This window comes from Phoca vitulina, unplaced genomic scaffold (assembly GCF_004348235.1).
Source record: "Phoca vitulina isolate PV1807 unplaced genomic scaffold, GSC_HSeal_1.0 scaffold41, whole genome shotgun sequence".
Lineage (NCBI taxonomy): Eukaryota > Metazoa > Chordata > Mammalia > Carnivora > Phocidae > Phoca > Phoca vitulina.
This window is the reverse complement of record NW_022589744.1, coordinates 1,625,636-1,640,550: the sequence shown is the minus strand read 5'-3', so window position 1 is coordinate 1,640,550 and position 14,915 is coordinate 1,625,636. Positions and strand designations below refer to the sequence as shown.

Here is a 14,915-nt window from a genome sequence, read left to right as displayed (position 1 = left end):
ACTCCCAAACCTTGGTCCTCTGGGCCATCTTAGCCAACGCTCCTGGCAAACAGGTTCTTTTGTTGAGAAGCTGGGTAGCTGGTGCCCAAAATAGACATATTCAAAGAAAGGGACAAAACCAGAAGTCTAGAACTGACTTCAGTTCAGCCTGGGTCTCACCTAACCTCAACTAACTTGCTAACTTACTAATTTATTCTCTTATGCATTTTTCTCATTTAGGTTGGTTGGTTTGTTTTTGCTTTTTCTCAAGTATAAAAATCACAAACACGAGGGGCGCCTGGGTGGCTCAGTTGGTTAAGCGACTGCCTTCGGCTCAGGTCATGATCCTGGATTCCCGGGATCGAGTCCCACATCGGGCTCCCTGCTCAGCAAGGAGTCTGCTTCTCCCTCTGACCCTCCTCTCTCTCATGCTCTCTGTCTCTCATTCTCTCTCTCTCAAATAAATAAAATCTTAAAAAAAAAATTAAAAAAAAAATCACAAACACGTAAAAATCTGTTATAATTAAAATTAACATTTAGCTGCCTGTCTTTTTTTTTTTATTAAAATACTCATGCCCAGGCCAGGCCCCAGAGATTCTGAATGAATTGATCTAGGATGGAGCCAGGTATCATTTTTTTTTTTTTAAGTGTGGCAAAATACACATAAAAGTGCCTGTTGTAAATCAGATCCTGTGCTGGAGTTACCTCAGTGCCCAAGATCAACACAGTCACTTCCTTCTGACGGGAGAAGCATAGTGAGGGTACCCCCAGCGTGGGAGGATCACAACAAGGGACGATGTGCAGCCACAAAGAGATCGGACCCACTCTCAGGACCAGAGAAGTCTTCCCTGAGGAAGAGACATTTAAGAGCAGGAAGGAAAAAGAGGAGTGAGCTCTCTATCCATGTGCTTTTGGGGATCACTGCTCTAAACCACGGAGCAAGAAGTAGCAGCATTGTCAATGGCTTTGGGGATGTGGAGGGGCTCAGACCAGAGAGTTTCCCTGATTTGGTTCGATGCACCTGAGTAGGGGAAGAGTGCTTGCTGCCCGTGGGCCCTCACAGGGCATCGGAGTCTGATTATCCCCCCATCTCTCAGACACCGGGTGGTTTCTGTAGGCCCCACAGGATCAAGGCTTGTTACTAGGCTTCTAGAGGCTAGATGAGGAGCTCTGACAGGCTGTGTGCCACAGAGTGGCCCCATGAGGCCCCAGGACCTGGTGGCCCAATCGTAGGCCTGTCGGGGCCGGTGGCCACTCAACCCTCCCTCCCTCCTGACTCAAAGAGGCCTAAAAAATTAAGCCCCACAGGCATCCGTCCCCCCTGTGAGTGCTGCCCAGGAAGGAGTCGTCCTGGGTGCAGGCTCCTTACCCAGGAAGTGGCCTCATCCTTGATTCTGGTTGGGGCACTCAGTTTTTGGTTGCAAGGAAGAACTCCTGGAATTGCTCAAAGTAACGTTCCAAACTCCAAAATGGGCCCAGAGGGAGCAGGCGGAAGAACAGTCAAGATCACAGATTGTACACTCAAATGCCTCAGAGGCCAGGCAGGTCGCAAACGGTCGGAATCCCGCCAAGTGTCATCACAACAGAGTGGTCGCAACGGAGGCAAAACAGAGAGGGCTCTCCCCAGCTGAAGAAGTCGTGTTCATCCATCCTTTCCTTCCTGCCTGCCAACCAGAGCACATCCTCTGGCCAGATTCAGCTGATTGGCTACGAACTGTTGATCCTTGGCTCAGAGCAGTAGTTCTCAACCATGCGTGGTCCCCAGACTAGTAGCATCAGCATCCCTTGGGGACTTGTTAGAAACACACATTCTCTGCCCCACCCCCAGACCCACTGAATCAGAATCTGGGGGAGGGGGAGAGGTGGTGCCCAGCAGTTATGTTTTAAAAGGCCCTTTCTCTAATTCTGGTGCATATTCAAATTGGGAGTCACTAGCGTCAAAAGTCCTGACTGAATGGGCCACTGTCTGGTCCAAAATAATACATTTTTTGTCATTCTTTCATCTGTACGTATATTTATTGAGCACACACTATCTAGCAGGTGCTGGGCTAGGCACGAGGAACACAGGCGCCAACAAGGCCCATGGGGTCCTTGTCCTGAGTCCTATCTTTCATTCTTGCCTCTTACAGGATATTTTTGTCTTGCAAAATACCACGTCCCCTTGAATTAGCTCATTTTGCTCCAACACACTGGGGAAACAGGCAGGATGGCGGTGACTTCTCCCTTTTTATAAATGGAGTCACTTTGGCCATGCACAGTGAAAACTCTGCCCAAAGTCTTCGCACTTGACAGCCCCAGGCTGCCCATCCTGGGGGCCCACGCCCACTGCGTGATGGAGATGTGCTTCTGTCAGCAGAGGAGGGTCTCAGCGGGCCTCTGGCTGTCATTACTCTAAGGCACAGGCCTGGCTTTCCTCCATCTCAGCCACGGACAGATGTCCTTGGACACACGCAGCCACCTAATCACCCTCACACCCGGGAGCATCTCTTGAACACGTTTGAAGACTTGATAGAACATTCAGCCAGGCTGTCTGCTTCTTTGAGTGGATTATATTGAGAATTTCCATAGGTAATAAATCTCTTGGCCAAAATGAATATTAAACAAAACGAAGGGGTGGGGGCGTGGTGGCAAGAGAAAAGAAAGAAAAACATCTGGCAGGCAGCCTGAGTGCTCTAGGGCTCTTGTCAGTGGTTTCACAAGCCCCCTCCCTTTGAAGCCTGCTCCCTGCCCCCTCCCCTGTCTACACTGCACATGGGGTGTCATGGGGTGACATGGGGTGGGGAGGGAGGGTGAGGCGCAGCTCCACAGAATAACGCTCCAAAACCTAGCTCATTTTGCCCTTGCCAAACACATGCCCTGGAACTCTCTCTGAGAACAAGTCCCTCCCACTTGTGGCTCGGAGCATGAGACGACTCTGGGTTCACTAGCAAATGCAGCCTCGGATTGGTCAGCCTAGCCCCTCTGTGGAGCATCACAAGCCCTGCAAAGGGCGCACGTCAAGGAGGCCGGCCAGTGAGATTTATGGCGCCGCGTGACAGGTTCCCTCCCACAGACCCGAGAAGAGACACAATCTGCTAGAAGTGACTTTTCAAATTATCTGCAGAAAACATTAGTGGATATTTTCCCATCTGCATGCCTCCGGGCCTTATTGAGTCATAAAAAGTAAATGATTTCCCTGAATGCTTTGACAAACCTGATAGTTCCAAGCCATTTTCTAGCTGATTGATTTGCCATTATGCATCAGAGTGTCTCTGAGCATAAAGGCCTCCTGGTGAAGAGAGTGCTGGAGAGCAAATCAGTGGCAGCTCGCGAGAGGCCACGCCAGCGCCCCCGGAGCCCCCGAGAAAAGCAAACAAGGGACAAGGCTTGGTGTGTGGGGAGCAGCTGAGGGGTGGGTTAGGAAGGCTTCCCAGGGGCGGTAGCTTCTAAGACAGGCTGCAAAGGAGGTGCAGACTCTGGGGGAAGGAGGGAGGAGGCGATGAGAAAAAAGTGAAAACAAGCAACTTCCTCTCTGCCTGCTCTAGGCCAAGGTCAGAAGAGCACAGAAAACATGACCCAAGTCTAAAAATAGGAGGCTAACTGCTAAGGACAGTTGACGGGAGCCTTTCAAGACAGGTCTATAGGAGAGCGGAGGGGCCTTGAGCCGTGACCTTGGGGCCAGTGGGCAAAATCCAGACTTGGACCGGACTCAGAAGGAAGAACGCATCGATCCTTGCTCAATTTGGGCACATTTTCTGGCAACTGTTTCGTCCTGGAAGAGGTGTGTCCTGGGTCAGCTTCCTGAGCTGCCCTGGATGGAACAGGGACAAGGAGATGGGCCCGGAAGGAAGGGAAAGGCACAGAGGTGGTCCCTGTGTCAGGTCTGAGCTTCAGTTATCCCAGGAAATGGTCACACTTCTGACCTCTCCCCAGGGTGAGGCAGAGGGCTATGTCCTCTGCTGGGGGCTTCCTGAGCACCGGCTGGCCCATCCGCAACCCCCCACCCGTGGGGATTTGACAGGACGCCAGGTGGGGAAACAAAGAAGCAGAGAGGGAGGAGTCATTCCTAATGGCCCCTAATTTATTGAAGGTCTAGGAAGGGTCCCCAGGGTGAGGCCTTGCAACAGAGGCTGCTCCGAGGAGCTGAGGACCGAGGAGCTGTCATCAGCCAGAAACAGTCTGATCCTCCCTGGGTACCTCCCTATGCTCCGAGCACCAGCGAGGAAAAATAAAACACAACCCACCTACCGAGAAAAAGCAAAAACATTAACCGGGGCAAGATGCAGTGTATAAAAGCAAGAATTAGTAATCAGGGAGTAAAGGAATGATTGGAACAAAGGAGGTTCATCAGGAAGGCTTCTGCAAGGAGGGGACATCGTGAAAACTGGAAAAGCTGTGGACACAGCCTGTGAACAGTGGGAGGGGGACAATCAAAACAGAAGCACAAAACAAGCCAACTGACCAAAAGAGGAAGAGATGAGCCAAGGCCCTGAGGTTCACAGTCCATCTGGGACTCTGCCGGGCGCACACGCATTGTCTGGAAGTTAAATAATAGACCAGCCAGGGCGGGAGCCTCAGGTGAGACCATCATTAAGCCCAATTATAGAGAGAGAAACATACAGACCTAAGGCCTGGGGCCTTTTCTCTGGACAAACGAGGGATCTAGGAAAATAAAACTGCCCTGTGGCATCTGTGTTCCCAATTCTCCCACAGAAACGTTTGCCTTCCTAAGACACACATCCCGTTGTGTTTACTCCTCTGCTCAGAGGCCAGGAGCTGCACACGCAGGATGACATCCAAACTCCCAGTGCCACCTGATGGGTTCCCACCTTCCCATCTCCCCAGCTCATACCAAAAAAATGTTTTCAATCCAGAACAAACACCTTCCCCAAATACTCCAGCCACACTCGTGAGTAGGGAGTGTTGCCCAGCACGTGCTCTGCTCTCTCCGCCCCCAGGCCTTTTCTGGCGTTCAGTGCCTCCATCCGACCTCACCAACCCTCAGGGCCAACCGAAGGCCCTCCCGTCCTTTAAGGACCATCTGAGAGGCCTTCCCCGTGTCCTAGTAAACCTGTCTCTCTCCCCCTGTGCACCTCCACTGTAGCTGGCACATCCAGCTGGTACTGGAACTGTTTCTGAACAAGGTTCTCCCATGTCAGATGATGGGCTCCCAGCAGGTCACGGAGACCTTTTGCCCCACATTCCCCACAACACCCAGCTCAAGGCTTTGACATATAACTGCCCCATAAATGTTCACAGCATGGGATTGAGCCTGGAGCGTGGAGCCCTCCCAGGGCATCCTCCATTCAGTAGTAAAGAATTCCAGAACAGCCGCCAGCCTCTACACTGAATCCCCTCTTGCTCTGTTCTCTGATCCCCAAGGACAGGCCTTGCCCTGGTGTCTTGTTACTACCCTCCACCCCGTGATTTCTTTATTTTTCGTGGGTGGTTCTTTCCTCTATTCTTTTTTCTCCCTCCGCCCCATGATTTAGATCATGAATATTTTATAGACGAACTTAAAAGTCTCCTTTCCATATTTAGGCACAGAATGAGCTGATGAATTCAGGCTTGTACCTGGTGCTGCTGCTTCACCTCTACGAGCAGAGGTTTGCAGAACTCATGAGGCTCAACTACAACCGAGTTGCAAGGGAGAGGGTGAGTCTGGCTCTGACCCGCCCCATCCGGCCACACTTCCCCAAACCTTGCAGGGTTGGCGATTACATGTGCAGTCTGTTGAGGTCTTCGTGGTCACGTGGGGAGGCTATGGTGCGGTCATCGCCAGGACGCAGATGTGGCACGGATTCTGTGTAAGTGTACGCACAGTGGCCTTCGGGCCGAAAAGTAAGCGATCATTGCATAATTGCTTACTATTAAACAGGAGTAGTAATTAAGTGGTCATTAATGGTCATAGAAGCAAGTGGGTCTCTAGGCATATTTGCCCCCCCAAAAGAGAGGTCAGCAAGGCTGCCGGGGCTGAGCGTGCATTATGTCTGGGCAATGCCCACTGCCCAAGCATGGAGGGTCCATGAAAACCAGGAGACCTTCCCCCAAGGAGAACTGTTTCTTTAGCTTTGGTTCCCAGAGTGTGTTACTCCAGCATCTCTGGGTGTGTGAATGCCAAGAAATAAAGGTGCTGTCCCATTTGGCCATTAGAGAAGTGACAGTGTATTTACCAGGGATCATCATCTGTGGCTGCCCTTCCTTTAATATGAGAACCAGGAGCCTTCCAGGAGGCCAGGTAGTTTGGAGAGAGGAGCCTGGCCTTAGCAAAGTCCCCCAGAATGTCCATTTGGCCACGGTCAAGTCAGAACGCAGAGCTCCCAAGGGCCTTCCCTCTAGGCTAAATGCCTGGCTGTGGCCAGGCGAGGAAAGAGCACTCCCTTAAGGCCATGCCAGGGACTGATCTGCTTTTAGCGTTTAACACCCCTCGAGGCTTGAAACTTGACCTCTGCTTGCATTAGAAGGTCATGACTGGCAAGCCACAAGGCAGTTTTAGTGACCCTCTGCCACCCTATCCCATGTCCCTCCCTTTCTCTTGACCTTCTCTTCTCTGTCCCCTGCTTCCCATCTCTCTCCATGTCTCTCTCCTCTTCTTCTTCAAGTGGGTAAGGGGCACCAGTCCCTGCCCGGAGGCTGGAATCCAGCGATTCCAAGGATTCTTGACCCTGTTGCAGACCTCACAATGACACCAGGCTGTTGCCATCCATTTGGAGCCATCCCTGTGAAAACTGCTGGGTTCCAACCGTTAGTCCTGAGAATTCTAGATTTGTCCCTTTTTTTTTTTCTTTTTTCCCGGCGTAAATTCTCCCTTTAGACTCCCAAGCTCTTAATGAAGAAAACGGACTGGGCCTTGGCCAAGAGATCTCCTCAGGAATCTCACCCTCTTTTTGACCCAGGCCTGTCCTTCCTTTAACTCTTCCATCGTTTTAATGGTAAAAAAATTTCCTAAAAAAAAAAAATAAAAAAAAAAAAAAAAAGGGAAAAATGTACAGGAAGCAGGAAATGATCCTTTGTTAACATTTCCATAACCTCATTTTCATGATTCCCCATCTTTTTTAATGAACTTTTTATTGCACATTGAACTTCAAAGCACCCAGAGTTTGATATAGGTTACAGATGGCCATGACGTCAGCCAGCTAATGTAAGCAATGCTAGCCTCTGGGACACGCAGCAAACAGCACACAGCACAACCCAATGGGTGAGAACCGAGGCCCTGACGCATGGAGTCTAAAGAAGTTTCTGGTAAAACTATCCTAGAGAAGGAGTCAGTGACACCAGGAGCAATCTGGGAACCAAGGTGGGAGGAAGCAGGAAGGACAGGGCAGCACTCCTAAAGCTTACATTTAATTTGAGAAACCCTGAAATAGACCTCACCCACTAAAACCACCAAGCAATGACCAGTACAAATAGCCAGTGAAGTGGGACCCAAATAGCTTTTGTCAAATTCACAGTCTTCTGGATTTGAGTCTTGGCATCTTCTTGGAGAAGACACTCAGAATCTGAGGGTAACATTTAGCACAAAAGAGGCACCATGTTGGGGGGGGGACCAACCCCTTCTCTCTCCTTTACCTATCAGAACTGGAGAACCCATTCACGTTGGGCTCCTTGGTTGTGTCTCATTAGGACACCCAGTGATGAATGTTTGCCCATGGTGATGATCATTCATTCACTCATTCATTCATGCCCTGGCCTGTACCAGGTGCTGAGATGGGGATCAGGGAAAGTGGCTACCGGACATGATGCCATGTTGTCCCATTCTTTGAGGAACTTCTGATCAAGTTGGAAGATGAGACTCACATATTTATAAAGACAGGAAATAACTGGAAAGTAGCCCTTGGTCAAGAGAACCAGTGGACCCAGTGAATTTCCAGAGGCTATGTATTGACAAAACAAGATCTTCCCTGGCTGGGACTTCCAGGGGTGTCCAGTGATCCCATAAAAAAACAATTTGTCTCCTTAGTGAGGTGGTGAGCGCCCTGAAGGCAAAGCCGGGCCTTCTACACCATGCTGTTTCCCCAATGAAATGTACCTGTTCCCCGAATTTCTCTCCCTGCCCGCCCATGGCAGCTCCCCTGTACCTCTTAAGGGCCGACTTCAATAAACTAGGTAAAATGCTAGAAAGAATCTCTGTCCATGAGCTAAAAGGCAAAGGGCAGTGGGACCCCAGACCTCCCAGGGATCATGACAGTGCCCGTGACCTCCCGGAGCGAGAACTGCCTTGCTCTCCTGCCCCAGGTATGCTGGAGTAACATTTCACCTGTCGGGAAACTTCCACCTGTGTAACACTCGGGGGAGGGGCACGGCGGGGGGCAGTGGCTGGCTGGGGGGACAGGCAGGGTCCTGAAGGAGCTCTGAAACTCCACTGGCCCATCTGTGGGTGAGACTTTCTCCGGGCCCTTCCATTCACACCGTTTCTACAAACCCCAAAACTCTTGCCTCAAAGAACCAAATCTACCCAAAATATTGGAGGCCCAGGCTTGGCCCTCATTTGGGAAAACTTCCCTACTCACCCAGATGGCGTTTCCTCGAGGACTGAGAGCTGGCTTACATACAGAGGCGGTCACCTGGCACGGAGTCTCGAGTCTCGAGTCTCGAGGCGGGATGAGGCCAGCTGAGCAGCCTGGAGGGGATGGGGGCCGCGGTTGGCACAGTCCTGATGTAGAATTGACTTAGAAGAAAGTCCATCCTTCTCCTGCCCTCCCCCCCCCGGCCTGCGGGTGACGGGGACCCAGGAGCCACAGCTGCCCCCACACTGGCCAGCAGTTGCCCCAGTAACAGTGTCCAGCACCCCTTGTTTTGCCCTCCAGCCTGTCACAAAGCCCCTCTTCTCCCTCTCGGGGGGCGGAGCACCAGCCCTCTGCACAGGAGCCCACCTCCTCGCAGCCTGGCACAATGGGCTCCCACGGAGTACACAGTGTTTCTTATTGTGGCAGAAAATGCCATAAAGTCACAACAAAGACAGAGCCCAGAGCCTTGATGGGCCTGCAGCTTCCTGCCAGGCAGAGAACACAACTGATTGTTTAAAAGCCAGGGGTGAGGCAAGTGGCCAATTAGCACGGCCTTCACCCCCATGGCTTGTAAATGTGATTCTCGAACCCTCAGAATGGGCTTCTGCTGTTCACATCAATTGCCGAAAGGAAGTAAGTCTGCTCCCACGGCCAAATTTAGAAGCCCTGAACCGCCAACGAAGGTGACCTGGGTTCCCTCTGCCCTGCCTTTAGCACGAGGCTAAGCCCCCGCAGGTGCTGAATATCAACACTGCCCTTGGCACCTCTGCCCCTTTAAGGTGATGTGAGAGATTCCCAGAACATTCCCAAGAGCGGGGAATTATACATCTGTTCACAATTGCTTTGGAAAAACAATTCATTTTTCTTTGTCTTCTTTCTCATAGTTGTCAAGAAATTACCCACAATCCAGACCAGAAGAAAATGAAAGTAGGTTTGGGGGTCAGTCCTGCCATTTTGAGGGTGTTTGCTAATTTACTGTTTTTCTGTGACTGTGTGGAACTTCATACTGTGGAAGGAAGTAATGACCACCACCCAGAGGCATAAATAACCCCACAAAGCTTGGGAAAGTCTAGCGGCAGCCGTCAGGGAGTTGAGTCCCAAGTCCACTAGATGCAGAGCAGATAAGGATTTTAATTCATCCTGAAAGCAAGGACAAGGGCCAACTAAAGGGAAGATGGTATCGTCAGGCGGGCACAGGATGACTTGCTGCAGGTTTATTTCCCCTTTTCCTTTGCTGGGATTTTTCCAGCATCCAGTATTTGGGGAGCCTCTTGGGTTATCTTCCAAACCCTGGAAGGGTGCTGTTTAGCCCCTACAGGAAGGGACCCCATTCATTCAGGAGTCAGTGGCTGCAATGGATCGTCTCACCACGCGGCCAGGTCAGGTGGGGCCGCAGCATTCACAGGTTGAGCAAGGAAAACAGGTCTCCTGAGAAAGGTCCCCCAAAGGAGGGCAGGACAGCTGTCTTCCAACAGGTTCGTTATCCCATAGAAAACCCAGCTGAAGAAAATGTGCTTAATTAAAGCAGGAGGGCTTGCAACCAGACTCAGGAGGAGCTTCTCCCTCAGCAGGGAGAATAAACATCACAGTGGACTGAGGGGGGTGTGACAATTCCAATTCCAGAAGTTCTTCAGGGGAGAAATCTTACAACTGCCTGCCCTAAGGCAGGTTTAAAGTGAAGAGTGATCCCCACACTGGCTTTGCCATCAGAATCACCTGGGAAATTTACCGAAAGTGCAGATTCCGAGGCCCCTCCCGGAGATTTGAATTCAGACCCTGGGGTGGGCCCCTGGTCATCCCGGCGGAACCCCCAACAGGCCCGCCCGGAGAAGCTGCACCGGCTCAAAGCTCCACAGAGTGGGGCCCAGATGACGACCCTCGAGAAGCCAATTGATTATTCAGGGCACGCAGTGCTGAGAACCCGGGCTGACCGTTCTCAGAGACGCGGGGAGGGGACGCTTCCCTCGGTTCACAAAAGGAGCCCGGAGTGCCCGCCCTGGGCGCGACCACGGGGTCCATCCCCGCCGGGTGACGGTCCCGGGGCCCCTCGGGGACCCCGCCGCCAGGCCCTGTCGCCTGGGCGCACCTGGGGCTGCTGCTCCCCCTCCGGCAGCCGGGAAGGGAGCGAGCGGGAAGGGAGCGGGGAGATCTAGAAAAGACCTTTGTGTCTCGGGGAACAGCGCCTCTGCGCCTCGCTCGCAGGTCCCAGTGGCGGCCTCCTGCGGGAGCCCCTGCGCCGAAAGGGCGCGGCCGCGAGCCGACCTCGGGGAGCAGCTGGGAGGCCCCCGCGGCTCGGGGCAGGGTCTCGGCGGCGCCCCCTCCCCGCCCCCCGCCCCGGTGGCGCCGGCGGCTCTTCCCGGTCCCGGGAAACCTGCGGCCCGCGCGCCCGGCGGTTCGCATGGGCAGGGGCGACCCCTAGTGCCCAGCGCGGGCCGCTGTCGCCCTGCCGTGCCGGGGACCCAGCCTTTCCCCCGGGGGGCGTCCGAGCCCCGGCCGCAGGGAAGACTGCCCTCTCTGGAGGGCAGGAGAAGAGCATCCCTGGGGCGCTGCTTCAAAACGAGTCTCCGCGGAGGAGGCGCGAGGACCCTCCCTGTGAGTGCCTGCGTCGCTCAGAGGCAGATGGTCCCGCTGATCGTCACTTACCATCCCTCCTCAGGAAGCTGGGACTGGCTGTAGGATCCGCCCCAAAGTGGGGGCGGCCAGATCTCCCCTGGAATTGTAGGTCTAGGCCCTCTCTACCTGCCGCCAGCCCTGCACCATCCCGGACACGGGTGGAGGCCGCCGAGGTGGAGGAGAGCCCGGCGCAGAGGGACAGTCTTGGCACGTTGGTCAGGGGCAGCTCTGGCCTGGCTTCCCGCCAGGGCCGTGATCGAGAAAAAGCCGGGGCAGCCAGATGCCCACGCCTCCCGGCCTCCCCCTGGCCACACTCTTCTCTGGTCCCCAGCAGCCTGGCATGACTCACCTGGTTGGCAGCCCTTCGTTAAGATGGGTTGTTGCCAGAGCCGAGTCAGCTGTGACCTGCTGCCCTAGCTCAGCTCAGGTGAAAAGGGAGGAAAAAGACAAAACATCAGGGCCCACCAGGTGGCCCAAGGAGACGCCAGCCTCTTTGTGGCTCCGTGGTGCCCCTGCCAACGTTCTCACTGGGGCTCCCCCTCCCCGGCACCTGGAGCCCACACATGCCACGGGAAGCCCTGAGGTGGAAGCAGCTAGGGCGAGCTCCTGCGCGGGTGTGCCCGAGTCTGACAACTTGCCCCATGGCTCTGTGACCCAGCCCCCCCGTCACAGCCGCTCCCCAGCTGGCACAGCCAAGTCCAAGGCCTGGGAGGGGAACAGACCTCCTGTGGCCATCCACACGGGTGTGGACAGGAGCAGGCTTGAGGGTCGTCAGGCCAAAGGCTGGGCCGGACCACCTCACCCCCATACACACAGGTCAAGGAAACTAGTTTTGGGGGACAGAACAGGATAGGCGAGGGCCCAGAGGCAGTTCGTGGGCCTGGGGCCTCCCTGTAGCTGAGGTAGAGGCTGAGAGGGTCCTGGTACAAATGGGGGCATGTCAATTGCTCCTGCTCTTTGCCCTTCAGTGGTTTCCAGACAGTCCGGGAGCACTCACTCAAGCCAGTGGGAAAAGTATATTGAAAACAAGAGTCTCCCCCAAGAATAAAAACCGCCCCCCCCAGACTCCACCTCCTCCACTCGGACCCCACTGCCTTCCGACTGCCTCTTTGCTCCTCTTCCTCCCATCACATGGCCCTCTACCTCCAGTCGTTTGATGTCTGAAAGATTTCTTAAAGACCTAGGTCAACCCCCCCACCCCCGACTTCCGTGCCAGGTTAAGGAAAGGGGCGAGCATGTGGGGGCATTACCCTGAGAGGAGGCAGGGCTCCTCCAAGGATTCCGCCTGCAAACCTTTGCTGCCCCAGGTCGGGTGAGGATGTGGACCTAGGCGCTTTTGTTGAGGGGCTTATGGCCCCTCTGTCCTGGCCTGGCTGGAAGCTCGGAGGGGCATTCCAGGATTCCAGAGAGAGCAGCCTCTGTTACTCACACTGTTCTAGGCACTGTGGCGTGCGTGCGTGTGTGCGTGTGTGTGCGCGTGCGCGCACGCCCAGGGCTGGAGTGGGGGCAGGAGAGGGCACGCCCTCATCGGCAGAGCTCACCGTCCACCATGGCCCTCCAGCCTGAGACACCTCCTTGCTTTCCAGGTTCTGAGCTGGGGGATGGAAATGACAGCAACAGCCCCGTTGTCTAGCAAGGCAGCTGGCCCCCGGAGCTCTGCGAAGACATCTCCCCACAGCTGCTTTTTCTATGTCCCCACGTGCCTCCGTCCTGCCTCCTCTTTACTGAAACTGAAACCACAGTGTTTACAGTTACCATTTTCACCGTGTGCCCCTCCCTCCTTGGGGTCTGGCCTGAGCATTAGGGACAGCAGCAGGGACCCGCGCAGTCCCCGACGGCACAAGCCAGGCAGCCGGGGCTCATTGAGTCCCCGCTGGTGGCCCTGCTGCCCCCCCCCCCATGGCCAGAAGCCCCAGGCGCCCGGCAGCCCCTGCTGCCCCGCAGCCTGGAGACCCCTTGCACGGGGCGCCTGTTCAGGCCTCCCTCCACCCTGAGTGGAATCGGGCCGCATCTTCAATAAAATGACTTTATTCACCCAGCTTCCTTTTGTGCTTTTTTTTTAGTCTCCACACTACTCTCCTATTTACACCCTAGGGCCCAAAGACCAGATCAAGATGTGAGGTTAGAAGAAAAAAAAGAAAAAAGGTCAGGGGTGCCTGGGTGGCTCAGTCAGTGAAGCGTCCTGACTCTTGATCTCAGCCCAGGTCTTGATTTCAGGGTCGTGAGTTCAAGCCCTGCATTGGGCTCCGTGCTGGGCCTGGAGCCTACTTTAAAAAAAAAAAAAAGATCCGGGAAGGTTAGTGAGAAAACTGAGTGTTTGTGTGCATATGAGAGAGAGACAAAGATAAGTCAAAAAATAAGGATGGAGGGAATGAAGTACTGATAGATGCAAAAACATGATGCTGAGTGAAGGAAGCCAGACACAAAGATCAACATAGTGTATGATTCGATTTACACGCAATTTCTAGAAAAGGCAAAACTATAGAGACAGATCAGTGGTTGCAGGGTTGGGACTAGGAGGAGAGACTGCCTGCACATGGGCTCAGGAGGATCTGGCTGATGACGCTGCTGTACCACTGGTTCGTGGGGAAGCTTCTCCGACCAGATAAATTTACTGAAGCTCACTGAACTGTGCCCTCACAGTGGGTGAGCTCTATGGTGTAACTGTAGGATGTGCCTCAATAAATTTTCTTTAAAAATGGAGGAAGGGACAGAGAATGAGAGAGAGGAGGGACAGAAAGGGATAATGAAGAGAAAGAGGGGCTTCTCCCTCCCACCTTCAAGACCAGGAGGGGACATTGCAGATTTTGCTGCAAAGAGGATTTCGCCTGAGATGAACAGTGTTGCCAACAGGGTTTTAGGAAGTCTGGACTTGATTGAAGTCCCTCAAAATCTTGTCCATCCCTGACATGCTCCACATTTAAAGTGACTCCATTCCTGCAAACTGGTGGATATAGCCAGACAGCCTAGCTCCAAGATCCAAGAGCAAAGCAAAGGGATGCTCTTGAATGTTAACAGAACCTACAAGAGTCATATCCAGTTGAAAATATCTCCCTGATGTAAAAAACAACAACAACAACAACAACAAAAACCCCCCTAAAATCTTAAATTCTTCCATTCACAAATGCAGCCCCAAGCCCTAATCATTCTATGCGAAAATGGGCCTTTATTTTTCAACCGGATTCTAAGGTTGACTGAAGATGAAAGATTTGTCCAGGAGCCAACATTGAGAAATGTCTAAGAAGGAACAATGCATATTTAAAACTAAGTTGTATAGACAGCTTGATGGAATCCGAAGTGGCCCTAGAAATGTTCTGACAAGCCAAGTCTGCTATAAAATGTGACAGTGTTTGAGGCAGCTATCCTGAGACCCACCCAGGTTCCCGTCAGCCAATGTTGGGTTGTTGAAAACGATTTCAACAGTTGACCCAGGAAACCAGGAGTGCCTCCTCAGAGATCTGGGGGTGGAAAGAGAGACACCACAGAACTGATGTCTACCCACACCATTAATTCTACATTGCGATGACCCAGGGGCCCACTGATGGGGCTTCTCATGGCCCGAGGTGCCCAAAGAATCAAGTCGCATTTATTAAAAGACCCTGGGGAAAAGGACTACCTTGCCCCTTTCTAACTGAGTAAATACTGCCAGAGTCTATTAGAGGTTGAGACCCAGTGGATGGAACATGAGTATTTTTAAAAAAGTCTTTGGCTTCATCGTGACCCTCAAACATGTATCAACCATCATCATATGCCAGGTTGTGAGGACACATGACAAATGCATGACGCCTACCCCCGAGGAGCATAGTCTTATTGGGGCAACAGATCATATATAGAAAA

General features: G+C 53.1%; 1 protein-coding gene across 1 annotated transcript in view; it reads left to right on the top strand.

The window, feature by feature from the left end:
* Positions 1-12,711, top strand: part of MARCHF10 (membrane associated ring-CH-type finger 10) — a 71,897-nt gene extending 59,186 nt beyond the window's left edge. Inside the window, exons 8-10 of the mRNA XM_032429967.1 lie at positions 5,500-5,613; positions 9,350-9,392; positions 12,665-12,711. Coding sequence (XP_032285858.1) covers positions 5,500-5,613; positions 9,350-9,392; positions 12,665-12,711 — 204 coding nt within the window. The remainder of the gene's footprint in view (positions 1-5,499; positions 5,614-9,349; positions 9,393-12,664) is intronic.
* The last annotated feature ends 2,204 nt before the right edge of the window (positions 12,712-14,915 follow it).